This window comes from Ursus americanus, chromosome 16, assembly GCF_024610735.1.
Source record: "Ursus americanus isolate L20-20 chromosome 16, mUrsAme1.1.p, whole genome shotgun sequence".
In the NCBI taxonomy this organism is placed as follows: Eukaryota; Metazoa; Chordata; class Mammalia; order Carnivora; family Ursidae; genus Ursus; species Ursus americanus.
The window spans coordinates 49707489-49732901 of NC_142142.1; the positions used below are offsets into that span (position 1 = coordinate 49707489).

Consider the following 25413-nt stretch of genomic DNA (forward strand, 5'->3'; position numbering starts at 1 on the left):
TCCTCCATGCCCCAGCCAGTCCTTGGAGTGGGGTCAGGGTAAGGACCCAGAAGTCATGGGTTGGGCCCTTGTCCCTCCTGGAACATCAGTAAGGAGGAAATCCTCTTTTGTGAGGACACAGTCCCATACCCCATGCAACCTGGCCTCCCAAACATGTACTCCAAATGCTTTATTGTTCTATTCAATGGCATACAAATACTGAAAATCACCCAGCCCTGGTTTCTCAGATACAGTGGGCCCAAAGTGCTGTGAAGGAAGGCAGGGAGGTGGGTTCAAACACTGCCTCCCTGAACTATCCTTTTAAAAGAGTCCAAATTTGAATGTATTAGTCTAGATCAGTTTATGCCCCTGGGCACTTTTGAAAACAGTACAGGAATACTGACACTTATTTTGTAAGCTTTGTGTGCTCAGAGAGGAAGGGAGCCCTGCCAAGACCACTGTCATCCCAGGGTGAGAGTGTAAAAGTTGACAGAATTGAGGGATTAGGAGTTCTATGTTAATAGTTGAAGCCGTCAGTGCCACTTTAATGGGTAGAACATCTAGAGAGAGGATCATAAAGGAAATTGAAGAGCAGCACTGTAAAACATAGACCTAGTGTAGACAGAACTCCGTACCCAACAACAGTAGGATACACATTCTTTTCAAGTGTACATGGAACATTCTCTAGGATAGATCATATGTTAGGCCACAAAACAAGCCCCAGTAAATTTTAGAAGATGGACATTATAGCTAGTATCTTCTCCGACCATAATGGAATGAAGCTGGTAGTGAGTAACAGAAGGAAAACTGGAAAATGTGGAAATTGACGCACTTTTAAACAACCAAAAAGTCAAAGAAGAAATCACAAAGAGGGGAAATTAGAAAAGACTTAGAGATGAACGAAACAAGGAGACAACATACCAAAATTTATGGGATGCTGCAAAGGCAGTTCTCCGAGGGAAATTTACGGGAGCAAGTGTCTACATTACAAAAGATGTTAAATCAATAACCTGTCTTATACCTTGAGGAATTAGAAGCAAGCTAAACCCAAAGCTATCAAGAGTAAATAAAGATTGAATGTAAGGAAATAATACAGAGAATAGAAAATCAAGAGAGAAAATCAAACCTGAAGTTGTTTCTTTGAAAAAAAAAAAAAAGAATCAAGAAAATAGATCTTTTTTAAGTTGTGTGGTTTGTTGTTTTTTGTTTTTTTGTTTTTTTTTTTTAGATTTTATTTACTTATCTGACTGAAAGAGAGCACAAGCAGAGAGAGAGGGAGAAGCAGACTCCGCACTGAGCAGGGAGCCGGATGCGGGGCTCAATACCAGGACCCTGGTATCATGACCTGAGTGGAAGGCAGATGCTAAACCAACTGAGCCACCAGGCGCCCCAAGAAAATAGATCTTTAGCTATGGAAAAAAGTGACAAAGACAAAAAGAAGATACAAATAACTAAAATCAGAAATGAAAATGGAGACACCACTATGGATCTTACAAAAATGGAGAAAACTGTGAACATTGTCTGCCAACAATTGGATAACCACTACAAAATGGACAAATTCCTAGAAACACACAAATTATCCAAACCGATGCAAGAAGAAATAGAAAATCTCCACAGATTTATAAAAGTAAAGAGATTATAATAAAACCCTGACAATGAACACTCCACGTGATGGTTAATTTTATGTATCAGCTTGTCTAAGCCAAGGTACCACAGTATTGAGTTAAAAATTATTCTAGATGTTTCTAAAAAGGTATTTTTAGATGAGATTAACCTTTAAATCAGGAGGCTTGAGTAAATTAGCCTTGTCAACCTTAATAAAATAGCCAATTAGCTTACAGGAAAATGAGTTTATTTGGAAATAGAGGAATTGCAATTCAGGGCTTGCAAACCACAGGCAAGTCCAGACAACAAAGGAAAGGAGGGGTGTTCTTTAACAGAGGAAAGAAGGAAGTTGGGAGGGGCAGTTTGGAGTGAAACTCCATTCCAAAGAGCAAGAATTCATAGTTGTAGTGACTTCATTGGCTGAGCTGTGGTGGTTCTCATTGGCTGGGTTGCTGGGCAAAGAAAAAAACCTTTCTTCCTGCTGGAATATAGAAAGTTAGCTTTGAAGAGTGGCACCTCTGTAAGTATGCCCCCTTCAGGACTTCCCAACTATATTTTGAAATGAGATTTTCCTTTATTCGTTTCATACCCTCCATATTATGAATGAACCTCATCCGATCACTTGAAGGCCTTAATAGAAAAACACTGACTTCCCCGGAAGACAAGGGAATTCTGCCCACCAGACTGCCTTTAGACTTCTCTGGGTCTCCAGCCTGCTGACCTAGCTTGCAGATTTTGGACTTGGCGAGCCTCCACAATCATGTAAGCAAAAATTTAAAGAAAACTCTGTCTCTCTTTCCACACACACACATTCCACACATTCTATTGTTTCTGTTTCTCTGGAGAATCCTAATACATTCCAAGACCAAGGTTTTCATTGGCCAACTCTACCATACATCTAAATAAGAGTCAAGGGGCGCCTGGGTGGCTCAGTTGGTTTAGCATCTGCCTTCGGCTCAGGGCCCTGGGATCAAGCCCCACATCAGGCTCCCTGCTCAGTGGGGAGCCTGTTTCTCCCTTTCACTCTGCCTCTCCCCTCCATTTGTTCTCTTTCTCAAATAAGATAAAAAGTAACAAAAACAAAGAAGCGTTAACACCAACCCTTCTCAAACTCTTCCGAAATAGGATGAAACACTTCCTAATTCCTACGAGGCCGGCAATACCTGATGCTTATGCTATATAAAGATCTCGCAAGAAAATTACAGCCTGTACCTTTTATGTATGGGATGCGAAAATCCTCAACAGAATACTAACAAACCAAATCCAATAGTATATTAAAAGGATTATATGCCATGCAAGTGAGATTTATCCTAAGAATGCAAGGATCATTCAACGTAAGAAAATCAATGTAATGTACTGCATTAATAGAACAAAGGAAAAAAACTCTACATGATTATCGATGCGTAAAAGTTATTCGACTAAACCCAACACGCTTCCATGATAAAAACATTCTAAAAACTAGGAATAAAAGGGAAGTTCTACAGAACAATATAGGGAATTCATGAAAAACTCACACGTAGTGTCACACTCAATGGTCAAAGACTGGAAGTCTCCTTAAAATCAGGATTGAGACAAGATGTCTACTTTCACCTCTGCTATACAACACTGTACCAGAAGTTCTAGCCAAAGCAACAGGACAAGAAAAAGAAAAGGTGTTCAAATTGGAAAGGAAGAGTTTTTCCACAGATGACGTGATTATATAGAAAATCCCAGAAGATCCGCAGGAAGGTTGCTGGGTCTGATAAACAGATTCAGCAATGCCACAGGCAGAAGATTAATACTCAGGGGCGCCTGGGTGGTGCAGTCGTTAAGCGTCTGCCTTCGGCTCAGGGCGTGATCCCGGCATTCTGGGATTGAGCCCCACATCAGGCTCCTCCGCTGGGAGCCTGCTTCTTCCTCTCCCACTCCCCCTGCTTGTGTTCCATCTCTCGCTGGCTGTCTCTCTGTCAAATAAATAAATAAAATCTTTAAAAAAAAAGATTAATACTCAAAAATCAGTTGTATTTCTATACATCTGCCAAGAACAATCTGAAAAGGAAATTTAAGAAGCCATCACATGTGCAAACATCTAAAAAAAATACCTAGGAATAAACTTACCCAAGGAGATGAAAGACTTCTACAAGGAATACTGCAGAAGTCACAGGAGGACGCGAATTGTATGATTCCACTTACATGAAGTGTCTAGACAGGTAAATTCATAGACACAGAAGATAAAATAGTGGTTTCCAGGGGCCATGGGGAGAGAGGACTGAGGACTTGCTGCTTGATGTTATAGAATGTGTCTTTGGGATGACATAAAAGTTTTGATGGGGTGCCTGGATGCTGCAGTTGGTTAAGCGTCCATCTGACTCTTGGTTTTGGCTCAGGTCATGATCTCAGGGTAAGAAGATTGAGCCCCTCATCAGGCTCCGTGTTCAGCAGAGCCTTCTTGGGATTCTCTCTCCTCCCTCTGCCCCTCCTGCTTGTGTGTGCTTGCTCTCTCTCTCTCTCTCCCTCCCTCCCTCCCTCTAAAATAAATCTTAAAAAAAAAAAGGTTTTGAAAATAAATAGTGGTGATAGTTGGGAAATACTGTGAATATAATACTTTAAATGGTTGAATTGGCAGATGTTATGTGATATCTATTTAACCACAAGAAAAATATTTTTAAAAAGAAAAGAAGGGCGCTCCTCATGTCTTAGAAGAACAAATATTGTTGAAGTGTCTGTATTACCCAGAGCGATCTGCACGTTCAATGCAAGCCCTATCAGAACACCACCAACAGTTTTCACAGAGCTGGAACAAATAATCCTAAAATTTGTATGGGATCAGAAAAGACCCCGAATAGCCAGCGGAATGCTGAAAAAGAAAACCAAGGCTGGTGGCATCACAATTCCAGACTTCAAGCTCTGTTACAAAGCCGTAATCATTAAGACAGCATGGTACTGGCACAAAAACAGACACATAGATCAATGGAACAGAATAGAGAACCCAGAAATGGACCCTCAACTCTACGGTCAACTAATCTTTGACAAAGCAGGAAAGAATATCCAATGGAAAAAGACCGTCTCTTCAACAAACAGTGTTGGGAAAATTGGACAGCTGTGTGCAGAAGAATGAAACTGGACCACTTCCTTCATACACAAAAATAGACTCAAAATGGATGAAAGACCTAAATGTGAGAGAGGACTCCACCAAAATCCTTGAGGAGAACACAGGCAGCAACTCTGTGACCTTGGCCACAGCAACTTCTGGCTAGACACGTCTCCAAAGGCAAGGGAAACAAAAATAAAAATGAACTAGTGGGACTTCATCAAGATAAAAAGCTTTTGCACAGCAAAGGAAACAGTTGACAAAACCGAAAGACAACCTACAGAATGGGAGAAGTATTTTCAAATGACATATTAGATAAAGGGTTAGTGTCCAAGATCTATGAAGAACTTATCAAACTCAACACCCACAAAATAAGTCCAGTCAAGAAGTGGGCAGAAGACGTGGACAGACATTTCTCGAAAGACGACATCCAAATGGCCAACAGACACACGGAAAAATGCTCCACGTCACTCGGCCTCCGGGAAATACGAATCAAACCCACAACGAGCTACCTCACACCGGTCAGAATGGCTCACATTAACAAGTCAGGAAACGACAGATGTTGGCGAGGATGAGGAGAAAGGGGAACCTCTTACACTCTTGGTGGGAACGCAAGCTGGTACAGCTGCTCTGGAAAACAGTATGGAGGGTCCTCAGAAAGTAAAAACAGAGCTACCCTTTGACCCTGTGATTGCACTACTGGGTATTTACCCAAGGGATACAAACATAGTGGCTCAAAGGGGCACCTGCACCCCAACGTTTGTAGCAGCAATGTCCGCAATAGCCAAACTGTGGCAAGAACCCAGATGTCTATCCACAGATGATGGATAAAGAAGGTGTGATATATGTACACACACACATACACAATATACATACATACACTTTTGAATATTTTGCAGCCATCAAAAAAAATGAAATCTTACCATTTGCAACAATGTGGATGGAACTAGAGGGTATTCTAAACAAAATAAGTCAATCACAGAAAGACAATTATATGATTTCACCCATTTGTGGATTTTAAGAAACAAAACAGGATCATGGAAGAGAGGGAAAAATAAGATGAAAATAGGGAGGTAAACGATTAGAGATTCTTAACTCTAGGAAACAGGGTTGCTGGAGGGGAGGTTGGTGGGAGGAATGGGGTAACTGGGTGATGGACATGCAGGAGGGCACGTGATGTAATGAGCACTGGGTGTTACGTGCAACTGGTGAATCACTGAACTCTGTCCCTGAATATATGTTAATTAATTGGATTTAAATTTAAAAAAATACCCAAAGGAAAAGAAAAGAAGGAAGTGTGTAACCTCTGGAGACAGGGGTGGCCAGAAGGAGCGGGGCAAGCTAACAGGGCAGAGGTGACCCTTCTGGTGGGGAGGGACAGGGCCAGTTCATGGCAGACGCTGCTCGGGTGTGGACAGCAAGCCTGAGTCCTAAAGGAAATGTCACACAGTCACTAATCTCAGGTGGTGACCAGGTCACAGCACATACCTTGCCGTGCACACTCCCCCAACCCCCACCCCTGTGTCATTTCAGGCCTGAGCCATCAATCGGAGAGCACTGCTGCGGCCTCCTCGCATGCCCCGGCCTCACGCCACACCTGGGACAGAAGCTTGAGCCATTCTGTTTGAAATGTTAAAGGAAAAGGTAACTCTCTGCCGTGGTCGCCTTGGGGCCACCCGAGCCACTGGGCATCTGGGTCACAGATGTGTGACCTAATTGTACCCCTGACACTCTGTACCCACTGCCCCACTGCCACCCCACCACATGACTCAGGGAAGGGGCCATGCAGGCAGCCCCTGCGGAGACGGAGACAAGAGGAGAACAAGTACCAGGTGGGGGTCAGGGGTTGGCCTCCGTGGCAAGCTGCAGTGCACAGACCTGGCATCCAGCCCTTCAGGAGGCCACGCCCCAAACGTGGACTTTGGCTGCCCCAGGTAGGCAGGCGAACGCACCCCAGCGAGTGAGAGGTGCCAGGGCTGACTCCGGGCCCACGGCCACAGCCACCATGCAGGCGAAGACCCGGGAGCTGTGTCTCTTGCTTTTGTTGGGACTGGGGTCCCAGGGCGCCCTGCCCCCACCCTGTGACAGGTAGGAGTGGAGAAGGCAGCTGGGGCAGGAAGGCCAGGGTCAGGAGGTTGGGGTGAGATCTCAGGCGCTGGGGGGGTCAGCCCTCGGGAGGGAAGGGGAGGAAGGAAATCAGCTTCCCCGGTGCAGCAGGCTCTGTGCCGGCCGCCACCAGACCTCCAGTGCTGGGGACAGGGGCTGCCTCCTGATGCGGGCGCCAGCTGCCCAGTGTCCTCCCGCCCTCTGCCCCTGGCTCCAAGCTCCTCCTCAGACTGTGCAGGGCTCTCCTCGGGTTGTTCTGGGGAACAAGTTTCTGCCGATTTTCCGGTTTCCCCAGCCTGGAGGTGAGAGGCAACGTCAGGGCCCAAAAAGCGCTCCTAAGTTTAACCTCTGACCTCGGTGACCAAGAGCCAAGTCAAACCTCTTTCCAGAGCCATAGTTCCCATCCCCAAATAAGACCGATAAGTGACCCTGTCCTGCCTCCTAGGCTCACAGGGCATCCATTTCTCATTTAAATGGGTTTCTTGAGCTCTCGCTGTGTCTCTTGGGCTGCAGCAGCAAACAAGAGAAACAAGGTCCCCGTCTTCGTGGACCTGACGTAATTAGCAAGGAGAGTACTGATAGAAGCGCAGCTAAACGTCAGCTGCAGTGAGGGAGCCGCTCGGGGTGCACAGAGGGTGTCTCAGGTGGGCTGGAGTGGACGGTGTCTGCGGCGGAGACGTGCGAGCGGAACCGTGGAAGCAACCGTCTCTGTGCAGATCTGGAAGACCGTCCAGGCAGGGAAACGGCCGTGCAAAGACTCTGAGGTCATGACTCAAGAAGGCCTCTGTGGCCAGGACAGAGGTGGGAACAGGCCAGGGGAGAGAGGAAGACCAGGGCTCGGGTGCCAGTGGTAGGACCAGAAAGGTGAGAAGTGGCTCAGGATGGGATATATCTTGTAGGGGGAGCTGATAGGACTCGCTGATGATGGTGGACTGTAAAGGAAAGGGGACTACCTGGGATGATTCATAGATTTTGTTCTGAGCGATTGTAATAAGGGTTTCAGAGAGGCTGTGTGATCGAGTTTTGTCGAGCATGAGGTGGGTTGCCAAAAGTATGGAAAGAAGACTGTGTCCAGGGTTGGTAAGACCGCCTACAGCTGCGGTGATTGACTGCTCACCAAATAGTTCTGTCCGTGGTTACATGTATTCTGGTGAAGGGATGCGGATTAAAATCAGGAAAGGTAAATGGCACATAGGACAGGGTCTAGGAGAGAAGAAACACAAGCTCCAGTTGTCCTCTTCCCGTGGATTTGTATGAATAGCACTCACCTTTTCCAGCAACATGTGTGACAACACGCATGAAATATGGCCAACCAGGAGGCTCACCTGAGCCTCACGTTCAGGGTTTTCGCTGGGGCTGGGGACAGAGGCGTGGAGTATCTGCATGGCCAATCTTAATTACTCCATCTCCAGGTTTCTAAGTCCAAGTGATACTGGGCGGCCCTTGGCCCTTCTGTGAGTCAGCACATTATTGAACTCGATGGGTTTGGGGGAGCCTCCAATTTGTAGCCAGTTGGTCGGAAGTGGATGTAGCTTGGGGCCCCTTGTTAGCTGGAGCAAGGGCTGTCTTGTGGGGGACTGTGCCTCTGGCCTGAGCTCATTGGTTAGTACCAAGATTGGACTGTAGTACTGCAGTTGGTGTCAGAAAATGTGTGATTTGCTGGAAGGACCTTGCCTGGCTGGGTCGTGGGGCTCAGGGAAAGCAGGATGAAAGGACAGGGAATGAGCACCCTTTGGTTCCTGGATGGCTGCAGGGTCACCCGTGGTTTGGAACAGCAGCTGTGTTGTGATCGGTTCCTGGAGGTGAAAGTTACCAATGAAGCATGGAGATGACAGGTCTAACGCCCAGAGCGTCTAAGAAAATGCGGAATAATAAGAAAAAATTTAAAAATGCAATCCGTGGGTCATTATTATCCTATAATAGCAAAAATGGAAGTGAGAGATGGGCCGAGCTTCGGTTCTGGCCAGTCCAAACCAGGGCCCCTGCCTAAGGAATGTGGGGGGCGGGATCCCATTTCTGGCTGGCCTGAGGTGTGGCCACTAGCCTCAGAGCCATTTCCAAAGGAAAAAAAATGATTCTAAAACAACAAATAATGAAGCGGGCTAGACTGATTTCCAGGAGAATAGAATGGACAGGGAGTGAGCCAATGGACCCATCCCAGCATGTGGAATTTTTAAACAGTCATTGAGAAATGGGGTGAATAAAGCAGCTGCGGGTAGGGTCAAAACAAAGGTGTTCATGCAGCACTTCTTAGAAATTGAGTGGACCAATGGGAGCGCCTGTAGGCCCCCCAAAATGCAAGGGACCTAAACAAATCTGTTTTGTTCACCCTACTTTGGAGGAATTAGGAAAAAAACTTTGCAAGGCAAAGATGGTAATGAGGAGAAACCTGACCTCCCATCTCTTGAGGCAGAGGTCCCACAATTTAATCAAGATAAAGATTGGTGAAAAGCTTAGGGTCCCTTAGCTCTGTCCCCTGCTGGGGACTCAAAGTGTTACGCATATGAGTGGGCAAAATGGTCAGAGGGTAGAGAAGATTCTGGACTCTGTGCCGTGGGGTCCCATGCACTGTGGTGCAAGAAGCACGTGTGAAGCCCTAAAAGGGGCTAGTCGGATGAGAGGACGGAGAAATGCAAGAGTGGGTGGGATTAAGGTGAATGTTGGGATGGAAGTTGGAATGTTTAGACAGACCTGCTGTCGAGGGCTGGTTTCCCCTTCCCCCGAACGTGTTTTGGGAGTGGCTGTCACGGCTGGTGGCTGGTGGGAACGCTTACCCGTAATACCCAGTATTGTAAAACCAAACCTGTCCGCGAAGCCGCGGGTGGGAACCAGGATCAAAGGGACTAAGGTGAAAGTTTCTTTGGTGTTTGAACACTTTTCATATGAAGTGATTGCCTCTGTTGTGCCTGAACGCGTTACAGGAGTGGACATTGTGTCTGAGCGAGGAACGTTTCCAGTCTCTGGTATTAACAAAACAAGAGGCTGTGCACCCGCCCGTCACACTGTTGCTTCTTGTATTGGGCATGCCAAGTGGGCGCCGGTAAGATTGCCCGAGGTCACACAGATCACGTCCTTCCGTGGGGCAAGGAGGGCGGCTTACGGCAGAAGCCTTGGGGCCCCTCCCAGCACGCCTGCCAGACTTTGGACTAGAAAAATGTCCATTGGGAGGCCATTAGTAGCTTGTCAGATATTGAGACTGCCCTTCTGAAGGACATAAGATAACCTTTTTTTTTTAAAGATTTTATTTATTTGAGAGAGCACAAGCTGGGGGGTTGGGAGGGGCAGAAGGAGAGGGAGAAGCAGGCTCTGCGCTGAGTAAGGAGCCCTACTCGGGGCTCAATCCCATGACCCTGAGATCAGAACCTGAGCCGAAGTCACATGCTTAACCGACTGAGCCACCCAGGCGCCCCCAGACATAAGATAATCCTAAAACCTGAAACACCAGTATTATCTTGGGTGGAGAAGTGATGATCTAAGAGGTAGGGCAGTGCCCGGGAGAGTTCCATGATGCATGGTTTATGCAGGAGCACGCTGCTGGGGGAACGTAGAGTTTACTGCATGAGTTCGAGAGCAGGTGGACTCTTTTCCCCTAGAACTGACTTCAGAACCACCTCAGGAGCGCTGGATTCTGTTGCCCCTTGGACGGGGCCAAACACCTCTTGATGGACCAACAAAGGGCTGCTTGGTTCATGGATGGTCGTTCCAAGGTGAACAGACAGCCCTGAAAGGCTGCTGCTGTGACCAGAGATGCTAATACCAGGGGAGCCTGGGTGGCTCAGTAGGTTAAGCGTCCAACTCTTGATTTCGGCCCAGGTCATGATCTCAGGGCCCGGAGATCGAGCCCCGAGTCAGGCTCAGCTGGAGTTGGCTTGTTCCTCCCTCTACTTCTCCCCCTGCTCGTGCTCACTCACACTTTCTCTCTCAAATAAATAAATAAAATCTAAAAAAAAACAAAAACAAAACTACCAAATCATCTTGGTGGTCTGAACTGCATACTATTTGCCACTGTGTTTGGGTTTTTATGTACTCTTAGTGGCCACCATCCTGGCCATATGGTCAGGCAGAAGGGCAATGGGAAAGTGGTCTATAGAAAGCTCGCCCGTGTGTGGCACGGTCCTGTTGAAGTCGCTGGGAATGGGAGGAGCTCATTAGAGTAGAACACCTTGGTGCCGTCAGAAGAACCCCCGTTCTAGACCGGAAGGTGATTAGAGCCAGCAAGTGGGTATCCCAGTGTGTTCACGTGAGGTGCCATGTGGGGTCGTGACCCGATGGGACGTTGGGAGGTTGCAGCCATGCAGAGGTGGGCCGGGTCTACATGCATGGCCCCTGCACCCCCTGAGGCACAAAATGCCAGTAAGATCTGTTCTGTCAACAGAAGAGACGGGCTACCGGACAGGTTCCCTGGGGAAAGGACACGCATGGAGCTGGCCGGTGAGACCCCGGCAGTCTCACCGGCCGGAGCAGACGCACTGCACTAGGTGTCGCTGTAAATGCTCAGAATACCGTCAAAGGACCAGACCAGAAGATGCCACGCCAGTTTGGACCACTGAGTTACATTTTTTCAGACCAGGGAACACACTTTCATCCTCCGAGCAATGGTTCGAGAGAGAGCTGGGAGGGACCATTAGAACGTTGGCTGTCTGATACACGGAGATACAGATATGAAGGGCCGTGCGCTCACACTTGCCGTGAGGGACTCCCGGGATCGATCGCTCCACTTTTCTGGGGGAATCCAGGCAGGAGGGGGTGGAGAAGAGGCTGGTGTGCCCATGCGATCCTTCCCACGTGGGAGGAAGACGATGGTCCGACTGCACTTTTTTCTTTCTCCCCCGCATCACTTCAACCTTCCTTTTCTCCCCGATGCAGAGGTGCCAGGCCCGAGGCAGCAGCCACACGCGTCAGAAGCAGGGATGGTTCCTTGGTAAGAAGATGGACCCCTACCCTTAAGCCACTATGTGTGAATTCCTGAGAGCCTAATGCGGTGTGTTGTGTCTTCACCCCATCTGGCTAAATGGGGGCCACTGAAAGCGGCTGTTTTCAGGCCTCACTCAGGCCTAGGGGTAGGAATGGGCCACTCGAAGTGAACCCACATGACACCACTCCATGTGAGCGGGAGGGGGCCGCGGGGAGGCACTCCCTGGACCAGCATCGCTGCCTGCGGTCTGGACCAGCGGCCGAACCCAGCGTCCTTTCCAAAACTAGAGGAGTTTGGATATCAATGGAGAGAAGGAGAACTAGTAGCTGAAGGTAAAGGAATGAATACATGGAGTGATAATAATATAGTGGGAGAAGGGGTGCTGCCTCTTGGTTTCAGATGCCTGAAAGGGTGAATGTATGTATTTCCAAGCCCTCTCCTGCTTTGGAACCTGACAAGAGCAAACAGAAGCCTGCAAACCTGAGTGGCCTCGTCAGGAGACGTTCTGGTCCTGTGATGCTGGACTAGACTAATCGTGACTGTGTGAGACTCTAGTAGTTCTGACTCTCCTTTTGCACGTTATGTCTGCCGTAGTGCGAGGTGGTAATACACTGGCACTATTTCTTAGGTAGTCATTGTTTTTTAAAGATTTTATTTATTTGTCAGAGAGCGCACAAGCTGGGGGAGTGGGAGGCAGAGGGAGAAGCAGGGTCCCCGCTGGTCAAGGAGCCGGATGCAGGACTTGATCCCAGGGCCCCGAGATCATGACCTGAGCCAAAATCAAGAGTCGGACACTCAACCGACTGAGCCACCGAGGTGCCCCCACTGTTTGTATCTTAATGATAAACTTGTGCAGAACTGCTTAGCACAGAAATGAGCTAAATCCAGTTCTTCCTCGGGCCAGTCCTTTCCCATTGGTATTATGTTTAGGAGACTTTAACTCCATCTCGGAACATATGCAGGCATCAGTATCAGTATTATCACGTGGCTTATTTACATAAAGTGCTAGAATCATATCGATAATACCAGTATTAGACCAGATCCTGGTGTGGTCATAGTACATTGGGGTTCCATTACAGAGCAAACAGAGAGTTACAGAGGTATCCTTTGTGCCTTCTCCGTGGACCTTGCCCTTGTACCAAATATTATTATGGACGGGCATCATTAAAAGTAGCCATGATTTTATTATTTATTATAACAAATTATTAGTTATTTCCGGGTTCTGAGTCTGTTGGAGGCAAAGCTAGTCACCCTGTCTCAGCTCACAGGCTGGCACTGAGACTGGTCTCCATTGTGTCATTGTGTGCTGTTACATAGCAGGGCCCACCTCCTTCCTAGGGGAGGACACAGGTGCTATTCAGAATAGTTCCTGTCCCCGCTGATTGTAGACAGGGAGTGTCTTCTTCTGATCTGTCCCTGGAGCAAGGGCAGTCGTAGCACATCAGGCTCAAGTACACGTGTCCGCAGAACTAGGTTTGCAGGTCTAGAAGATTCCACAGGCACGGCTCTTGAGTCTCACTAGCTAGTATGGAAGGCCATTGCCTCATGGCTACTTTGGCTTCAGTCAGCAGTAAAATAGTCAAGAGGCTCTGTTGGCTGAGGGCTCAGGCTCTCTCCCAGTGCTGGACCTGGCATTACCCAGCCTTATCTGTTGCCTTGGCCTCTCCCCTTTCACTAGAGCCTCATCGTCTATCCAGCCTGATTCCCAGCCTTTGCTTTCTTCCTGGAAGAGAACTCCTAATCTGCTTATTCTAGCTAATAAATATTTTTCCTCTGAATGCCTCTCCTCATTAAAAGCAAATTCAGTTTGCTCCACAATGAGGGACCTATTGCCCCCAAAGCCCCCCCCCCTTTTTTTTTTGAGAGAGCACATGGGGGGAAAGGCAGAGGCAGAGGAAGAGAGAATCTTAAGTGGGCTCCAGGCTCAGTGCAGAGCCCAATGCAGGGCTCTATCTCACGACCCTGAGATCAAGACCTGAGCTGAGATCAAGAGTCAGATGCTTGGGGTACCTGGGTGGCTCAATTGGGTGATCATGAGATTGAGCCCCCCGTCGGGCTCCGTGCTCAGCGTGGAGTCTGCTTGAGGTTCTTTCTCCCTCTCCCTCCGCCCCCTCCCTACACTCACATTCTCTCTCTCTCTCAAAAAATAGTCAGATGTTCAGCTGGCTGAGCCACCCAGGCAGCCCAAAATGAGGGGCCTAAGTATTTGATTTTCAAGGTTTGTAGTTACAGGGCAATAAATCTGCCAAGAGTTGTAGACCACCCAGTGGGGAGTAGTTCGAGGAAATGCCTTCCCAAGTGACACCCTCCGTAGTAGGTGTAATCTAAAAACTTGACATTGGAAGACACTGGCCTGTCACTAGGTCTCCTTCAGTCGTCAGCAGCGCAGCTCAGCATATCCTGAGACCAGAATGTCTCCCAGAGCGACGGCAGCCCTGTTTGCAGGCTTCCATCAACGTTGTCAGGTTCCAAAGTCAGGCTGGGCATGGCAGGCACAGGGCCTGACCGTTTCAGGCATCCCATACGGCCGTGCTAAGGACCGCCGTAACGTCTCTCTCCAGGCACTCGTGGCGCGCCAGATTTCCCATTTTCCTTGAATACCCACGTATTCATCTCTTTGCCCTCAGCTGCCATTTCTCCTCTCCATGTGGCATTGATTTTCACTCCACCCTTCCCCCTTTGGAAGGGGTGTCGGGTTCAGCCACTGTTCTCATCCAGATCGCCGACAGCCTGGCCAGTCTTGCAAAGCCATAGAGGGTGGAGCTACATGGCCCGGAATGAGGGGCTGTTCCTGCCCCTGGGCAACACAGCCGCGTTCACTATGAGCCCGCACTTAGCCCCATGGGGCGTGGGCACAGCCCACCCCATCCGGCCCTTGGGAACTCTAGCATCAAGCTTTGGAAAGAGAGCTACAGTCTCTTGCTTAGGGGTCATTCATGCTTCTGACACCGTAGTGGCAGGTCAGGTCCTATAGGCTCAAGGTAAGTGGAGATGATGTGGGAAAGGATTGCATAGTCCTGCCATCAGCCTCTCCTCATATCCCCCAGAAAAGCAGACCAGTCAATCCAATGGGGACCCTCCTTTGGCCCCCGCCCCATACTGGGTATGAGCACACACTTTTGACGCTGTGTAAGCCCACCCTTCATGCTCTCCTCTCTCCCCATTTCAGGCCACAGGTGGGTCAGTTGCCTGTTGGGGTTCCCTGTCAAGCCTGTGCTCTGAGGTGGCATGTAACACGCTGGGTCCATTTGACACGTCTCTTGGCCCATCGACCCAATTGGCACAGTATCTTCTGTTCCAACACAGTATTTTAAGCATACTCGTCTACAGTCAGGAACGCAGAGCTGAGTGGGCCCCTGGAGTTTCCGAAGTGCTTTCCCGAGGCTCCAGCCCTGTGCGAGCATCCCCTTTCCTAGTCCAGTCTTCGCAGCCCCGAGTCCATCAAAACCCAGCATAGGGGTGGCTGGGTGGCTCAGTCGGTTAAGCATCCGACTCTTGATCTCAGCTCCGGTCATGCTCTCAGGGTCGTGGGTTTAAGCCCCGTGTTGGATTCCAGGCTGGGCATGCAGTCTACTTAACACAGGAGCTTTTCACATTCACTTTTTCCATCACTGCAAGGGAAAGAGCATGCAGTTTCGCCCACTGAGCTGATTTGTTCTTACTTCAAAGATTCCCATCAGTCGGTCAGAGTGCAGTAGCCTTCCTAACGAGGTAGCCTGTCGGTCTTGGCGCTGCCATCGGCAGCCAAGCAGCATTCTGCGGGTCGGGGAGAGAGGAGCCGCCGCAGGGCTCCTCCCGCGGCTCCCCCGCTGCTTCCTGCAGCCCCGTGGGAAAGAGGCCACCTGCCCGTGCGGTCCCCGTGAAGCACGTTCCTGTGTAAACCCCTTCCACGTATGAAGGACATCACCCAGGACACCGTGGGTACTTCTGGTCACAGGAATAGCTGCTCTCCTCCAGGCGCAGAGATGGTTTCCATAAACACCCAACACAGGCTAGTAACTGTCTCCCTAATGATGTATAGCAAACACCACATCCGCAAATTTTCTGGCCCGAGGTCTCAGCAGTTGCCACTGCGTGTAACTTACAGGCTTTTGCCTTAAGCCCTCTGGTCAGTGTCACCCAGGGCCGCTGTACAGAGTCGGTCCCGCGCCTTCTGACATGTCACTGAGTCAAGTGGTCATCTCCTTTTGTCCACTGTGTGTGCAGTGGGCCAAATTACCAACCAGTGTGGGCCTGGGCCCTTGTTTAGGTCCTTTACTGCAGAGGGCGCTCCTCATTCTCTCAGCGGGCTCTGTCCCCACCACCCACAAACCCCCACCACACGTGGTGCACACACGTTCCCCCCCCCCCCCGCCCCGGGCACACTCACACAGAGCCCCGGGCCAATCCAGGGAACATGCCCAGAGTCGAGCCTTCCTTCTCCCCTAATGGTGGTGACCTGACCTCCCCCCCTCCCCGACACTGTCCGCAGCCAGATTTACTGCCACGGGGAGCTCCTGCACCACGTGCAGATGGCCAAGCTCTACCAGGATGACAAGCAGTTCGTGGACATGCCGCTGTCCTCGGCTCCAGGTGAGGTACCGGGGCCACCTCCTGAAGCTTCGACACCAAAGATGACAGAGGGCAAGACCAGGCAGAGAGGGGCCTCCATCCGGGAGGGGCTCCTGGGGCCCACCTGACCCCTCTTTGCCGCCTGGACCCCAGACCAGGTCCTGCAGCGCTTCGGTGAGCTGGCCGCCGCCTACAACCACAGCATTCCCCAGCAGCAGCTGCAGGCATTCATCCAAGAGCACTTCCAGTCCGTGGGGCAGGAACTGCAGTCCTGGACTCCTGAGGACTGGAAGGACAGGTACCGCCTGGACAGAAGACGGGAGGAGGCCCTTTGGACAGGCCTGCCTGCCTATCTGAACCCTGTGGGGTTGGTGTTCTTCCAGCCCCCGGTTCCTGCAGAAGATCTCTGACCCCAAGCTGCGAGCCTGGGGAGAACAGCTCCACCAGCTCTGGAAGAAACTAGGAAAGAAGGTATCCATGTCCTGGGTCTCGGCCAGGGGGATGGAGCTGGGAGAGGGGGCTGCCAGCTTGGGGCCCACACTGCCCTTAGAGCACAGACTAAGACAGTCCCCCAGCCACTGAGCCCTTGAATGGAGCTCTCTAGAAGGAATTTCTAGAGGGGGAGAAGGGAACATCTATTTCTAACTTCTCACCTCCTCCCTGAAGCCCTCACCATCCTCCCCCCACCCCCAGCAAAACTAGCCTGTCCTGCCACTTCCAGGCTGCCACCTAGGCTCTCTCTTTCCCAAACTAATCAGGTCAGGACTGTGCTTAGGAACAGTTGCCACTGCTGACTGTGGGCTGTGGTCAGCATATTCTTAGATGCTTTCTCTTCCTCGAGGCTCAGAGAGGGCAGTGGTTTGCTCAAGGCTGCACAGCACCTGTCCCAGAGGATGGGAGCCCTGGGTCTCTGGGCCTGGCTTGGCGGTGGCAGCAGAGACAGGGGAAGGGGAGTGGAGGAAACGGTCCTGGTCCTAATACTAGTCGCTGCCTGGTGAGCACCTGCCAGGGCCGGGCTGAGTTAGCAGGGACTCCAGAGGCCGGCATGTGGGGGCCGAGCAGACCCGACTTCCGGCGGCTCCGGCCTTGCCCAAAGCCACACGGCTGACCTGCAGCAGAGCCAGCACTCCTGCACCGGCCGCCAGGGCCTCCACACGGCGGGGCCCGCGGGCTCTCTGTGCCCTCTGTCCCGACTGCAGGTGAAGCCAGAGGTCCTCAGCCACCCGGAGCAGTTCTCGCTGATCTACTCGGCCCACCCCTTCATCGTGCCTGGCGGGCGCTTCGTCGAATTCTACTACTGGTGAGCGGCCAGGGCTGCAGGGCGGGGGTCGGGGAGCCTGGGGCCAGCGGGCTGTCCCGAGCAGAGGGGGGCACCCTGACTGGCCCCGGGTGTGCAGGGCGAGGGGGGGAGTGCGGCGTGGGGGGTGCCTGAGCTGTCCTTGTCCCCAGGGACTCCTACTGGGTGATGGAGGGGCTGCTGCTCTCTGAGATGCCCGGGACGGTGAAGGGCATGCTGCAGAACTTCCTGGACCTGGTGCGGATGTAAGGGGGGCGGGCCCCTCAAGGCTGGGGCGGAGAAGCCATGGGCTTGGCGCTAGATTGGCCTTGGCCTTAGCCGCTGGGCGGATGCACCTCAGCCGGTGTCCTTCTCGGCAGCTACGGCCACGTCCCCAACGGGGCCCGTGTGTACTACCTGCAGCGGAGCCAGCCCCCGCTCCTGACGCTCATGATGGACCGCTACCTGACCCACACCAACGACACCGCCTTCCTCCGGTGGGCACCCGGTCCCCCTGCTGCCCCGCAGGCCCCCTGCCTGGGACCTCCCAGGGCGGGAATGAGGGGCCGTGCCTGGGCTGAAGCGGTGCCTGGCTCCACCCCAGGGACAACATCGGGACCCTAGCCTTGGAATTGGACTTCTGGACGGAGAACAGGACCATCTCTGTGAGCTCGGGGGGAAAGAGCTACGTCCTGAATCACTATGCTGTCCCTTATGGGGGACCCAGGTAAGGAGCCGCCTGCCAGCCTCTGTCTCTTGTTACTCACTCTGCTCTGAGGGCCATGACTTAGCCCTGCCTCTTGGATGCTGATACCGAAAGCCCTGGGCAATCCAGGGCCCACGAAGGTCAATCCAAGGGCGGTTGAAGCAACATGGCTCAGCCTCCAGCTTGGGCTTAGACCCTCCTAGTGCCGGGATGCCCACTTTCCTCTTCCAGGCCGGAGTCCTACAGCAAAGATGCCGAGCTGGCAGACACATTGCCGGAAGGTGAGCGGCAGCAAGGTTAGGGATTGGGGTGGGGCTGGGAGCCTGGTGTTGGGTGTCAGGCCCTGGTCCCCCATCCCCTGCTGCCTTGTCCTCACAGGGGACCGGGAGGCTCTGTGGGCTGAGCTCAAGGCTGGGGCTGAGTCTGGCTGGGACTTCTCTTCACGGTGGCTCGTCGGAGGCCCAGACCCCACATTGCTCAGCAGCATCCGGACCAGCAAATTCGTGCCTGTTGACCTCAATGCTTTCCTATGCCAGGCAGAGGAGCTGATGAGCAACTTCTACTCCAGACTGGGTGAGTGCACCAGCGGGAGGGGTGGGGAAGGGGTGCTCGCCCAGCTTGCGTCCTACCTCAGCCTTGGCTGTGGAGCTGGAAGTAGGACCCCGAGTGAAGGGCCTCCAGCCTCCTGGCCGGCTCCATACCTCACCGCTAGGGCAGGAGTACAGATGGAGCCCACTCTCCTCTCGCCCTCGCTTTCTTACTGGGAGGGACTACTAGGGTCTGTGAGAGGACACCTGTGTCCACACATTCCAACTCCCTCCATTCTCTCTCCCCAAACAATTGCCCATGGACCTGTTGGAGCTAGGGAAATATGCACGGCCAGTGCCCTCCCAGGACAGACCCGGGAGCGGGCCAGTGCAGGTCCTGAGGGCCCTACAAGGGCTGTGGCTCAGGAACTCCTAGCTCCTGGAGGCCAGAAGTGTGGGCTCCAGGTCTGCATGTCCCCTGATGTCAGGACTTCTAGCCCTTGGGGAGGGGGACAACAACAGGAGGCCGAAGTAGACCTCTTTCTTGAAGGCATGGGACCCAAGGTCAGGTACCCTGGGTGCTCAACCTAAAGATAGTGTCACCCTAGGGAACGACATCCAAGCCGCAAAGTACAGAGATCTGCGGCAACAGCGCATAGCTGCCATGAGAGCCATCCTGTGGGATGAAGAGAAAGGTGCCTGGTTTGACTATGACCTTGAGAAAGGAAAGAAGAACCTAGAGTTTTACCCATCCAACCTCACTCCTCTCTGGTCCGGCTGTTTCTCTGACCTAGACGCCGTGGACAAGGCCCTGAAATATCTGGAGGTGAGGGGGGGGCAGCAGGGCTGGTATATTGGGGTAGCACTACCTGCCCTCTCCCTGAGTCTGAGCTAGGGACCTCTGGCAACTGGCAGCCACCCCCTCCTGTTCCAACCCTGGGCCTGAGCCTGCAGGTCCTGCTGCAGCCACCAGGGGGCAGCTGTGAGCCAAGAAGAGAAAGCCCAGGAAGGGGGACATCTGGCTTGAGGAGGGCCCAGCCTCTTGGCGCCTCATCCAGCCCCCGTCCACAGTCCTAGAAATGTCTGGAACCTTCTAGGACAGCCAGATCTTGACCTACCAGTACGGGATCCCGACCTCTCTCCAGAACACAGGCCAGCAGTGGGACTTCCCCAATGCCTGGGCCCCCCTTCAGGACCTGGTCATCAGAGGTAGGGAGTAGGGAGGCAGGGATGGGGCATATCCCAGGGCCTTCCCCCCCTTGCATCTGAAGGGCCAGCCTTCTGGGGCTGGGAAGGTGTGAACAAAGCACGTGGGGTCTTTCTCTGGCTCTTCTGTTCTCTTGGCTTCCCACTCGGCAGACCTTTGATGGAACCAGCCCTCCTTTCTCCCTCCAAACCTGGACCCTGGGGAAGGAGCACATTGGCTTTTCACGTGGCTCACGATGGAGGTCTTAGGGCCCGGGCCTCTCTCCCTCCTTGAGGAGAGTGAGGCTCAGGCCTCTGCTCCCCCTGGGACGGGGACTCAGGAGATTCAGGGTCCTACCTGGGGTGGGGTCTAGGTCTGGCCAAGTCTCCTTCACCTCGGGCCCAGGAAGTGGCTTTCCAGCTAGCTCAGAATTGGATCCGAACCAACTTTGAGGTCTACTCCCAAAAGTCAGCCATGTTTGAGAAGGTGAGCTGCTTCTGAGCCCCGAGCCTCCTGGTGAGCTGGGTGGGTGGGGATGGGGGTTGCCAGGCTTTGCCAAGCCCAGGGACAGTGGTGACGCCCAGTGGCCATTGTTGGGCACTGCAGGGGTCAGAGCTGCAGGCCAGAGCAGCTTCTCCCAAAGGGGCTCCCATTTCTTGCTCCCCCTGGAGAGCTGAGGTGGGGAGCCTTGGGGTAGTGCCCACCCTTAGAGCCTATTCTTTTGTTTCCAGTATGACATCAGCAATGGTGGTCAGCCAGGTGGTGGAGGGGAGTATGAAGTTCAGGTGAGTGAGCCCACATCCTACTGGGAGCTGCAGGGTTCTGTTGTCCCCACAACCGGCTAGGACCTCCCCTGTCTGGGCCTCTATCTCCTCCCATGTATGTGGGTCCACAGGGAGGAGGCTGACTGGAGCTTCTTTGTACCCCTGGGGTTAGGCAGTTCTAGAGTCTCTGTGTGGGGATCCCACAGCCCCTGAAAGGATGTGGGGCCTTCCCCAGAGATCTTGCCTCACTGGTCCTGTCCCTCTCCAGGAGGGCTTTGGCTGGACCAATGGAGTGGTCCTGATGCTCTTAGACCGCTATGGTGACCGGCTGAGCTCGGGGACCCAGACAGCTTTCCTGGAGCCCCACTGCCTCTCCGCTGCCCTTCTGCTCAGCCTCCTCCCCAGCCTCCTGCCACAGTGATGGGCCTCCCTGCCCCATCTGCCTCATTAAACTTCTGCGTGAGTCCCTGCCTTCTCCTGCCTCTTCATCCTCCATGCCCCAGCCAGTCCTTGGAGTGGGGTCAGGGTAGGGACCTAGAAGTCATGGGTTGGGCCCTTGTCCCTCCTGGAACATCAGTAAGAGGAAATCCTGTTTTGTGGGGACACTTAGTCCTCCCACCCTCATACCCCCCGTAACCTGGCTTCCCAAACACATACTCCAAATGCTTTATTGTTCTGTTGAGATGCTTACAAATACTGCAAATCCCCCCGCCCAGGGCCCAGCAGCCGTGGCCCAGTGGTGGGCAGGGAGGTGGGCTTAGTGTTAAGGCGTGAAGGGCCGAGGCCAGACAGCTGGTGGCCTGGTCCTCTGCTCTCCATTTCTGCCCCCCTTCCGAGGCTGAAGGGAGGGCAGCCTGACCTCAGGGTCATCTCCCTCTGCCGCCTCCTCTCCTACTCGGATTCCTCCCCTGGGGCCTCTGAGCAGTCCTCCATCTCTGTCAGAACCCGTCTAGCTGCCTCTCCCCTCTGCTTCCCTCCTCCTCCAGTCTCTGGATGTCCGAGCTTCGTCCCTTCTGGCTCTAAGCAAGGCACGAGTGGAAGGGAGAGGGCTGGACTGGGGGGCGGGCAGGTGGGGGGTGTTTGGTCCCTTCCCCCCCAGAGATGTACAGGGTCTTGGCCTGGAGAGATGGCGGTACGTACCCTCAGACGGGCCTAGGGTTGAAGCATGGGCGGAGCCACAGAGCCACGGCCATGAGTGTGTGACCGTGACGATGAAGCAGTCACTATGGAGATCAGGGTTTGGGGTCTGCAAAAAGGGGATGGGGTTGGGACCTCAAGGATGGCACTTGAGGTCTCTGGCCCTTGAACAAAGTAATAAAACTGCAGGAGAGCAGGGTAGAGCGGGGTTTGAGAAGTACAGCGCCTGAGCTGTCACCCCACTCTGGATGTGGCTCTCCTCAGCCCCCAAGGCCCCTGCAACGGGGGGGCTGAGGCAAGAGGGGATCTTTGGCAGATTCTGGTACCATAATTTGTCCTTTGCGAAAGAGAACACAGGCTGGGGAGCACAGGTGCCCGGTCTGAGCCCGAGGCCCACTCTGTGCTAGCTCCGTGGCCCCGGCGGCCCTGGGGCGGGACCCTGAAGGGTTATTGCAAAGTCTGAGTTCCCAGGAGCCGCCCCACTTTCTCTCTGCTGGCTGGTTCTTTAGGGGGCCTGAGCTCACGTTCACAGGACTGGCTCCTTACAGAACAGTATGAAGTCTTGTACAAAAGCCCCGGTGGCGCGCCGCCCTCCAGGGCCTCTGGGAGCGCTCCTGCGGGGCTCGGGGCCGAGAGTGCCGCCGTCTCCAGGGGCAGAGCAGCGCAGCAGGCGCTCAGTTCATGAACTGAGTGTAGCCCTCCGCTCCGGTGACAATGACGTCCATCCAGATGCGCATGGCCTCCGCGGACGGGGCCACCATGTAGTACAGCCGGTCGTGGGTCTTCACACAGAAGGTGAGGGCTGGGTTCGGGCTCTGCCCAGGGAGAGAGGACGGGCTAAGGCAGGGCTCACCTCTGACGTTCCATCTGCCCTGGAACTCGAGACGGAGTCCCAAATAGGCCCCAGACCTAGTCCCCACCAGTCACGGGGGCCCCGGGCCACGATGTTCCCCTCCTCACACCTGGGCTGTCCTTGGAACCTGGCAGGGCCATACGCGGCCACACAGGGGCCCTGTTTCTGGGCACCCGTGGGCAGAAAAGGGAGTAGCAACAGCACCAGAGGGCTGTTCCCATGAGGACCCGAGCCTCCTCTCGGCACCAGAGGGGCAGAGGGAAAAAGCTGCGAGTGGGATGCTGGGCCCAGGACCCCCAGAGGAGCAGACGTCAGGGCTGAGGCAGCACCAGAGGCTTGCGGGGAGGCTGATTTGCATGAGGGCAGAGGGCCCAGGCCTCAAACATGTCCCCTTTATTAGTCCCCTCAGCCCAACCCCGTCCCTGAGAACCCCTTCCTTCCCTCTCAGCCATCCCTTCGGAGCCACCGCCTGCCTCCCCCCAGGGGCAGGGCCTGTTGTCATCTCAGAGGAGGGGGCAGCAAGCACCTTGGGCCCACAGGGGCTCCCTGCAGCCCCCGCTGGTCCTCCCTCTGGCCCGGGGAAGGGGGGGCTGGAGGGGAGAGTAAAAGGTCAGGGACCAGTAGGGGACAGGAGGCATTAATGGGCAGTAGTTGTGGTTACAGGTAGGTGGGGAGGGGTACCTCAGTCACCACAGTGAAGCTGAAAAACCTCTTCTGGGAAGGGGAGAGGGAGAGAGGAAGAGAGAGTTTACAGAGAGACAGGAGTGGGTCCGGGACTCGAGAACACAGGCCGGAGGCGGCTGGGCCCACCCCTGCCCTGCAGCCCACTCTCACCTTGGCCGCGCTGCGCAGGTGGTCATAGTACACTTCCTCGATGGCCTGGAAGTAGATGACCCCCTTCAGCTTCGTCTCATGCTTGTCTGCCAAGAAAACAGGGCCGGGCTGAGGCGGCCTGCCATGCCTCAGGCGAAGCTTCCCGCCTGGGAGACGGGTGGATTCCCAGGACTCCCAAACAGCCCGACAGTGCTCGCTCAGCCTTGCTCAGAATTAGAGAATGCACGTTAGAACTTCACCGAGATACCACCTCGCACCTATCAGAAGGGCAAAAACACACAACAAACAGCACACTCGGGCAAGTTTGTGGAGAAACAGGTGGCCTAACAGACGACAGGCGGAGCACACAGTGGTGACCCCTCTGGGCGGACGTGGCCAAATACCAGGATGCCGACGGTTTGCCCTCCGAGCCAATGACTACGCTTACGACCACTGACCTTACAAAAGCAAACGTGACTGTTCACCACAACAGTATGTGTAGTCCGGAAACAACCCGAGTGTCCATCGGGTAGAGACTGGTCAGTACATTAGAGTTTAGCACATGATGGGATTCACGGGATCCTGGACCTCTGTTAAATGATACAGAAACATCTCGTGGCCAGCAGTGTTCTCAAGCAAATCGCATGCTGCTGCCTCAGCCCGCCAGCCTCTCTGCTGCTTCCCTCGCTGGGACCCGCCGCCGCCTTGGCTCTGCCCACACCCCCGTCCCCTGCACCGACTGCGAGTTCCATCCGGCCTGCCAGAGCTGCTCCCGGGCCCTTCACCGTAGGCTCTGGGTACACTGGAATGGTCTGCAGCCCATTCCCTTGGCAGACCCCTAAGTGGTCTTCGAGACCCACTGCAAATGTGACCGCTCCGGTACCCGGTGCTCCCATAGCACGGACATTCCTCCCCAGCACTTGCCCTGCTGAACCCACCCTCCTCTACCTGTGCCCAGGTCTGCCTCCTCCAACACCAACGACTATGTGCCTAGCACACAGTAGGTGCTCAGTGTGGAATAAATGAGTCCCAGGCACTGGCATCACCAGAAATCAGAGAACCTTCTTTTGGGAACCTATACTCTAGTGGGGAGGAAAGCACAGACATGTGGGCATTTATGAGCTACGCGACCTTGGGCTTGGCTGGGAACAGCGAGAGCGCATCTACACGTCGGAGGCCGTCCTGAGTCCTAGGTGGTCGGCACCGTGTCTGGCACGGGCCGTGGCCTCTCTGATCACAGGGCAGATGGAGCCTGTGTAAGGCAAGGGTTCCACATAGCGGAGGGCGGGGCCTGCTCCCGGTAAGGCGGGGCCAGGGAAGGCTCCACGGAGGCTGTATCTGATCTGGACCCCATAGAATAGAGGGAGTCCACCGAGTTAGTGGGAGGAGGAGCCAGGTAGGGAGAAGGGCAAGTTCAAGGCAGGAGCAGGCAAGTCACACCCAGGGCCCTGATCAGGCCCAGGCCCATCTCCATCAGACACTTCCCCTTGGGACGAGGATGCAGCCCCTCCCTGGCCTCCAAGCCTGGCCATCCCCCCAACAGCAGCACCTTTCCACCTCTTCCTTCATGGGAAACAGTATGAGCTCCGGCGCCCCCCCTTCCTTACCACCCACCTCTCCTCATCTTGTGCAATCTGGCTCCCGCCCTAAATGGAAGGGCCTCTGGGTACACGTTATTCTTGGCCTTTCTGCAGTGTCCCTCATCGCTGGCCACACTCCCTGCCTGCGAATGTCTGCTCCTTTGGCTGGCTTCCCTCCCCGTTTCCGCCCCTCATCAGAACGGGATCTTCCTTCACTTCACAGACATTCAGGAAGGTCATGAATGGCCAGCGCCAGCCCAGCACCTGGCCTGTGGCTTCCCGCTTTCCTGCCTCTCCCTCTTTGCCTCCTTCCTCTTCCTCCTTCCTAGGGTACAGCCCTTCCCT

The 25413-nt window shown here is 53.5% G+C and overlaps 2 protein-coding genes across 25 annotated transcripts in view; one reads left to right on the forward strand and one right to left on the reverse strand.

Moving 5' to 3' along the window:
- Positions 1-6572: 6572 nt before the first annotated feature.
- LOC123792631 (trehalase) lies at positions 6573-21151 on the forward strand. Of its 2 annotated transcripts, none has more exons than XM_087868396.1 (15): positions 6573-6742; positions 16147-16247; positions 16380-16524; positions 16610-16697; positions 17426-17526; positions 17676-17760; positions 17926-17999; positions 18107-18229; positions 18440-18489; positions 18587-18781; positions 19344-19561; positions 19833-19944; positions 20295-20407; positions 20653-20706; positions 20954-21151. In XM_087868396.1, the coding sequence occupies exons 1-15, from the start codon at positions 6660-6662 to the stop codon at positions 21104-21106; spliced, it is 1695 nt and encodes a 564-aa protein (XP_087724522.1). In that variant the 5' UTR covers positions 6573-6659; the 3' UTR covers positions 21107-21151. The 2 variants fall into 2 exon arrangements, with proteins under 2 accessions (XP_087724522.1, XP_045653889.2); XM_045797933.2 differs by having other exon boundaries at positions 6574-6742; positions 17676-17768; positions 17883-17999.
- A 186-nt stretch (positions 21152-21337) lies between these two features.
- The window catches only part of PHLDB1 (pleckstrin homology like domain family B member 1), a 44430-nt gene continuing 40354 nt past the window's right edge, over positions 21338-25413 (reverse strand). For all 23 annotated transcript variants that reach the window (XM_087868383.1, XM_087868380.1, XM_087868382.1 and 20 more), the window contains 2 exons: positions 23510-23595; positions 21338-22637 (listed from right to left, as the gene is read on the reverse strand). In XM_087868383.1, coding sequence (XP_087724509.1) covers positions 22497-22637; positions 23510-23595 — 227 coding nt within the window. In that variant the 3' untranslated portion in view covers positions 21338-22496. The remainder of the gene's footprint in view (positions 22638-23509; positions 23596-25413) is intronic.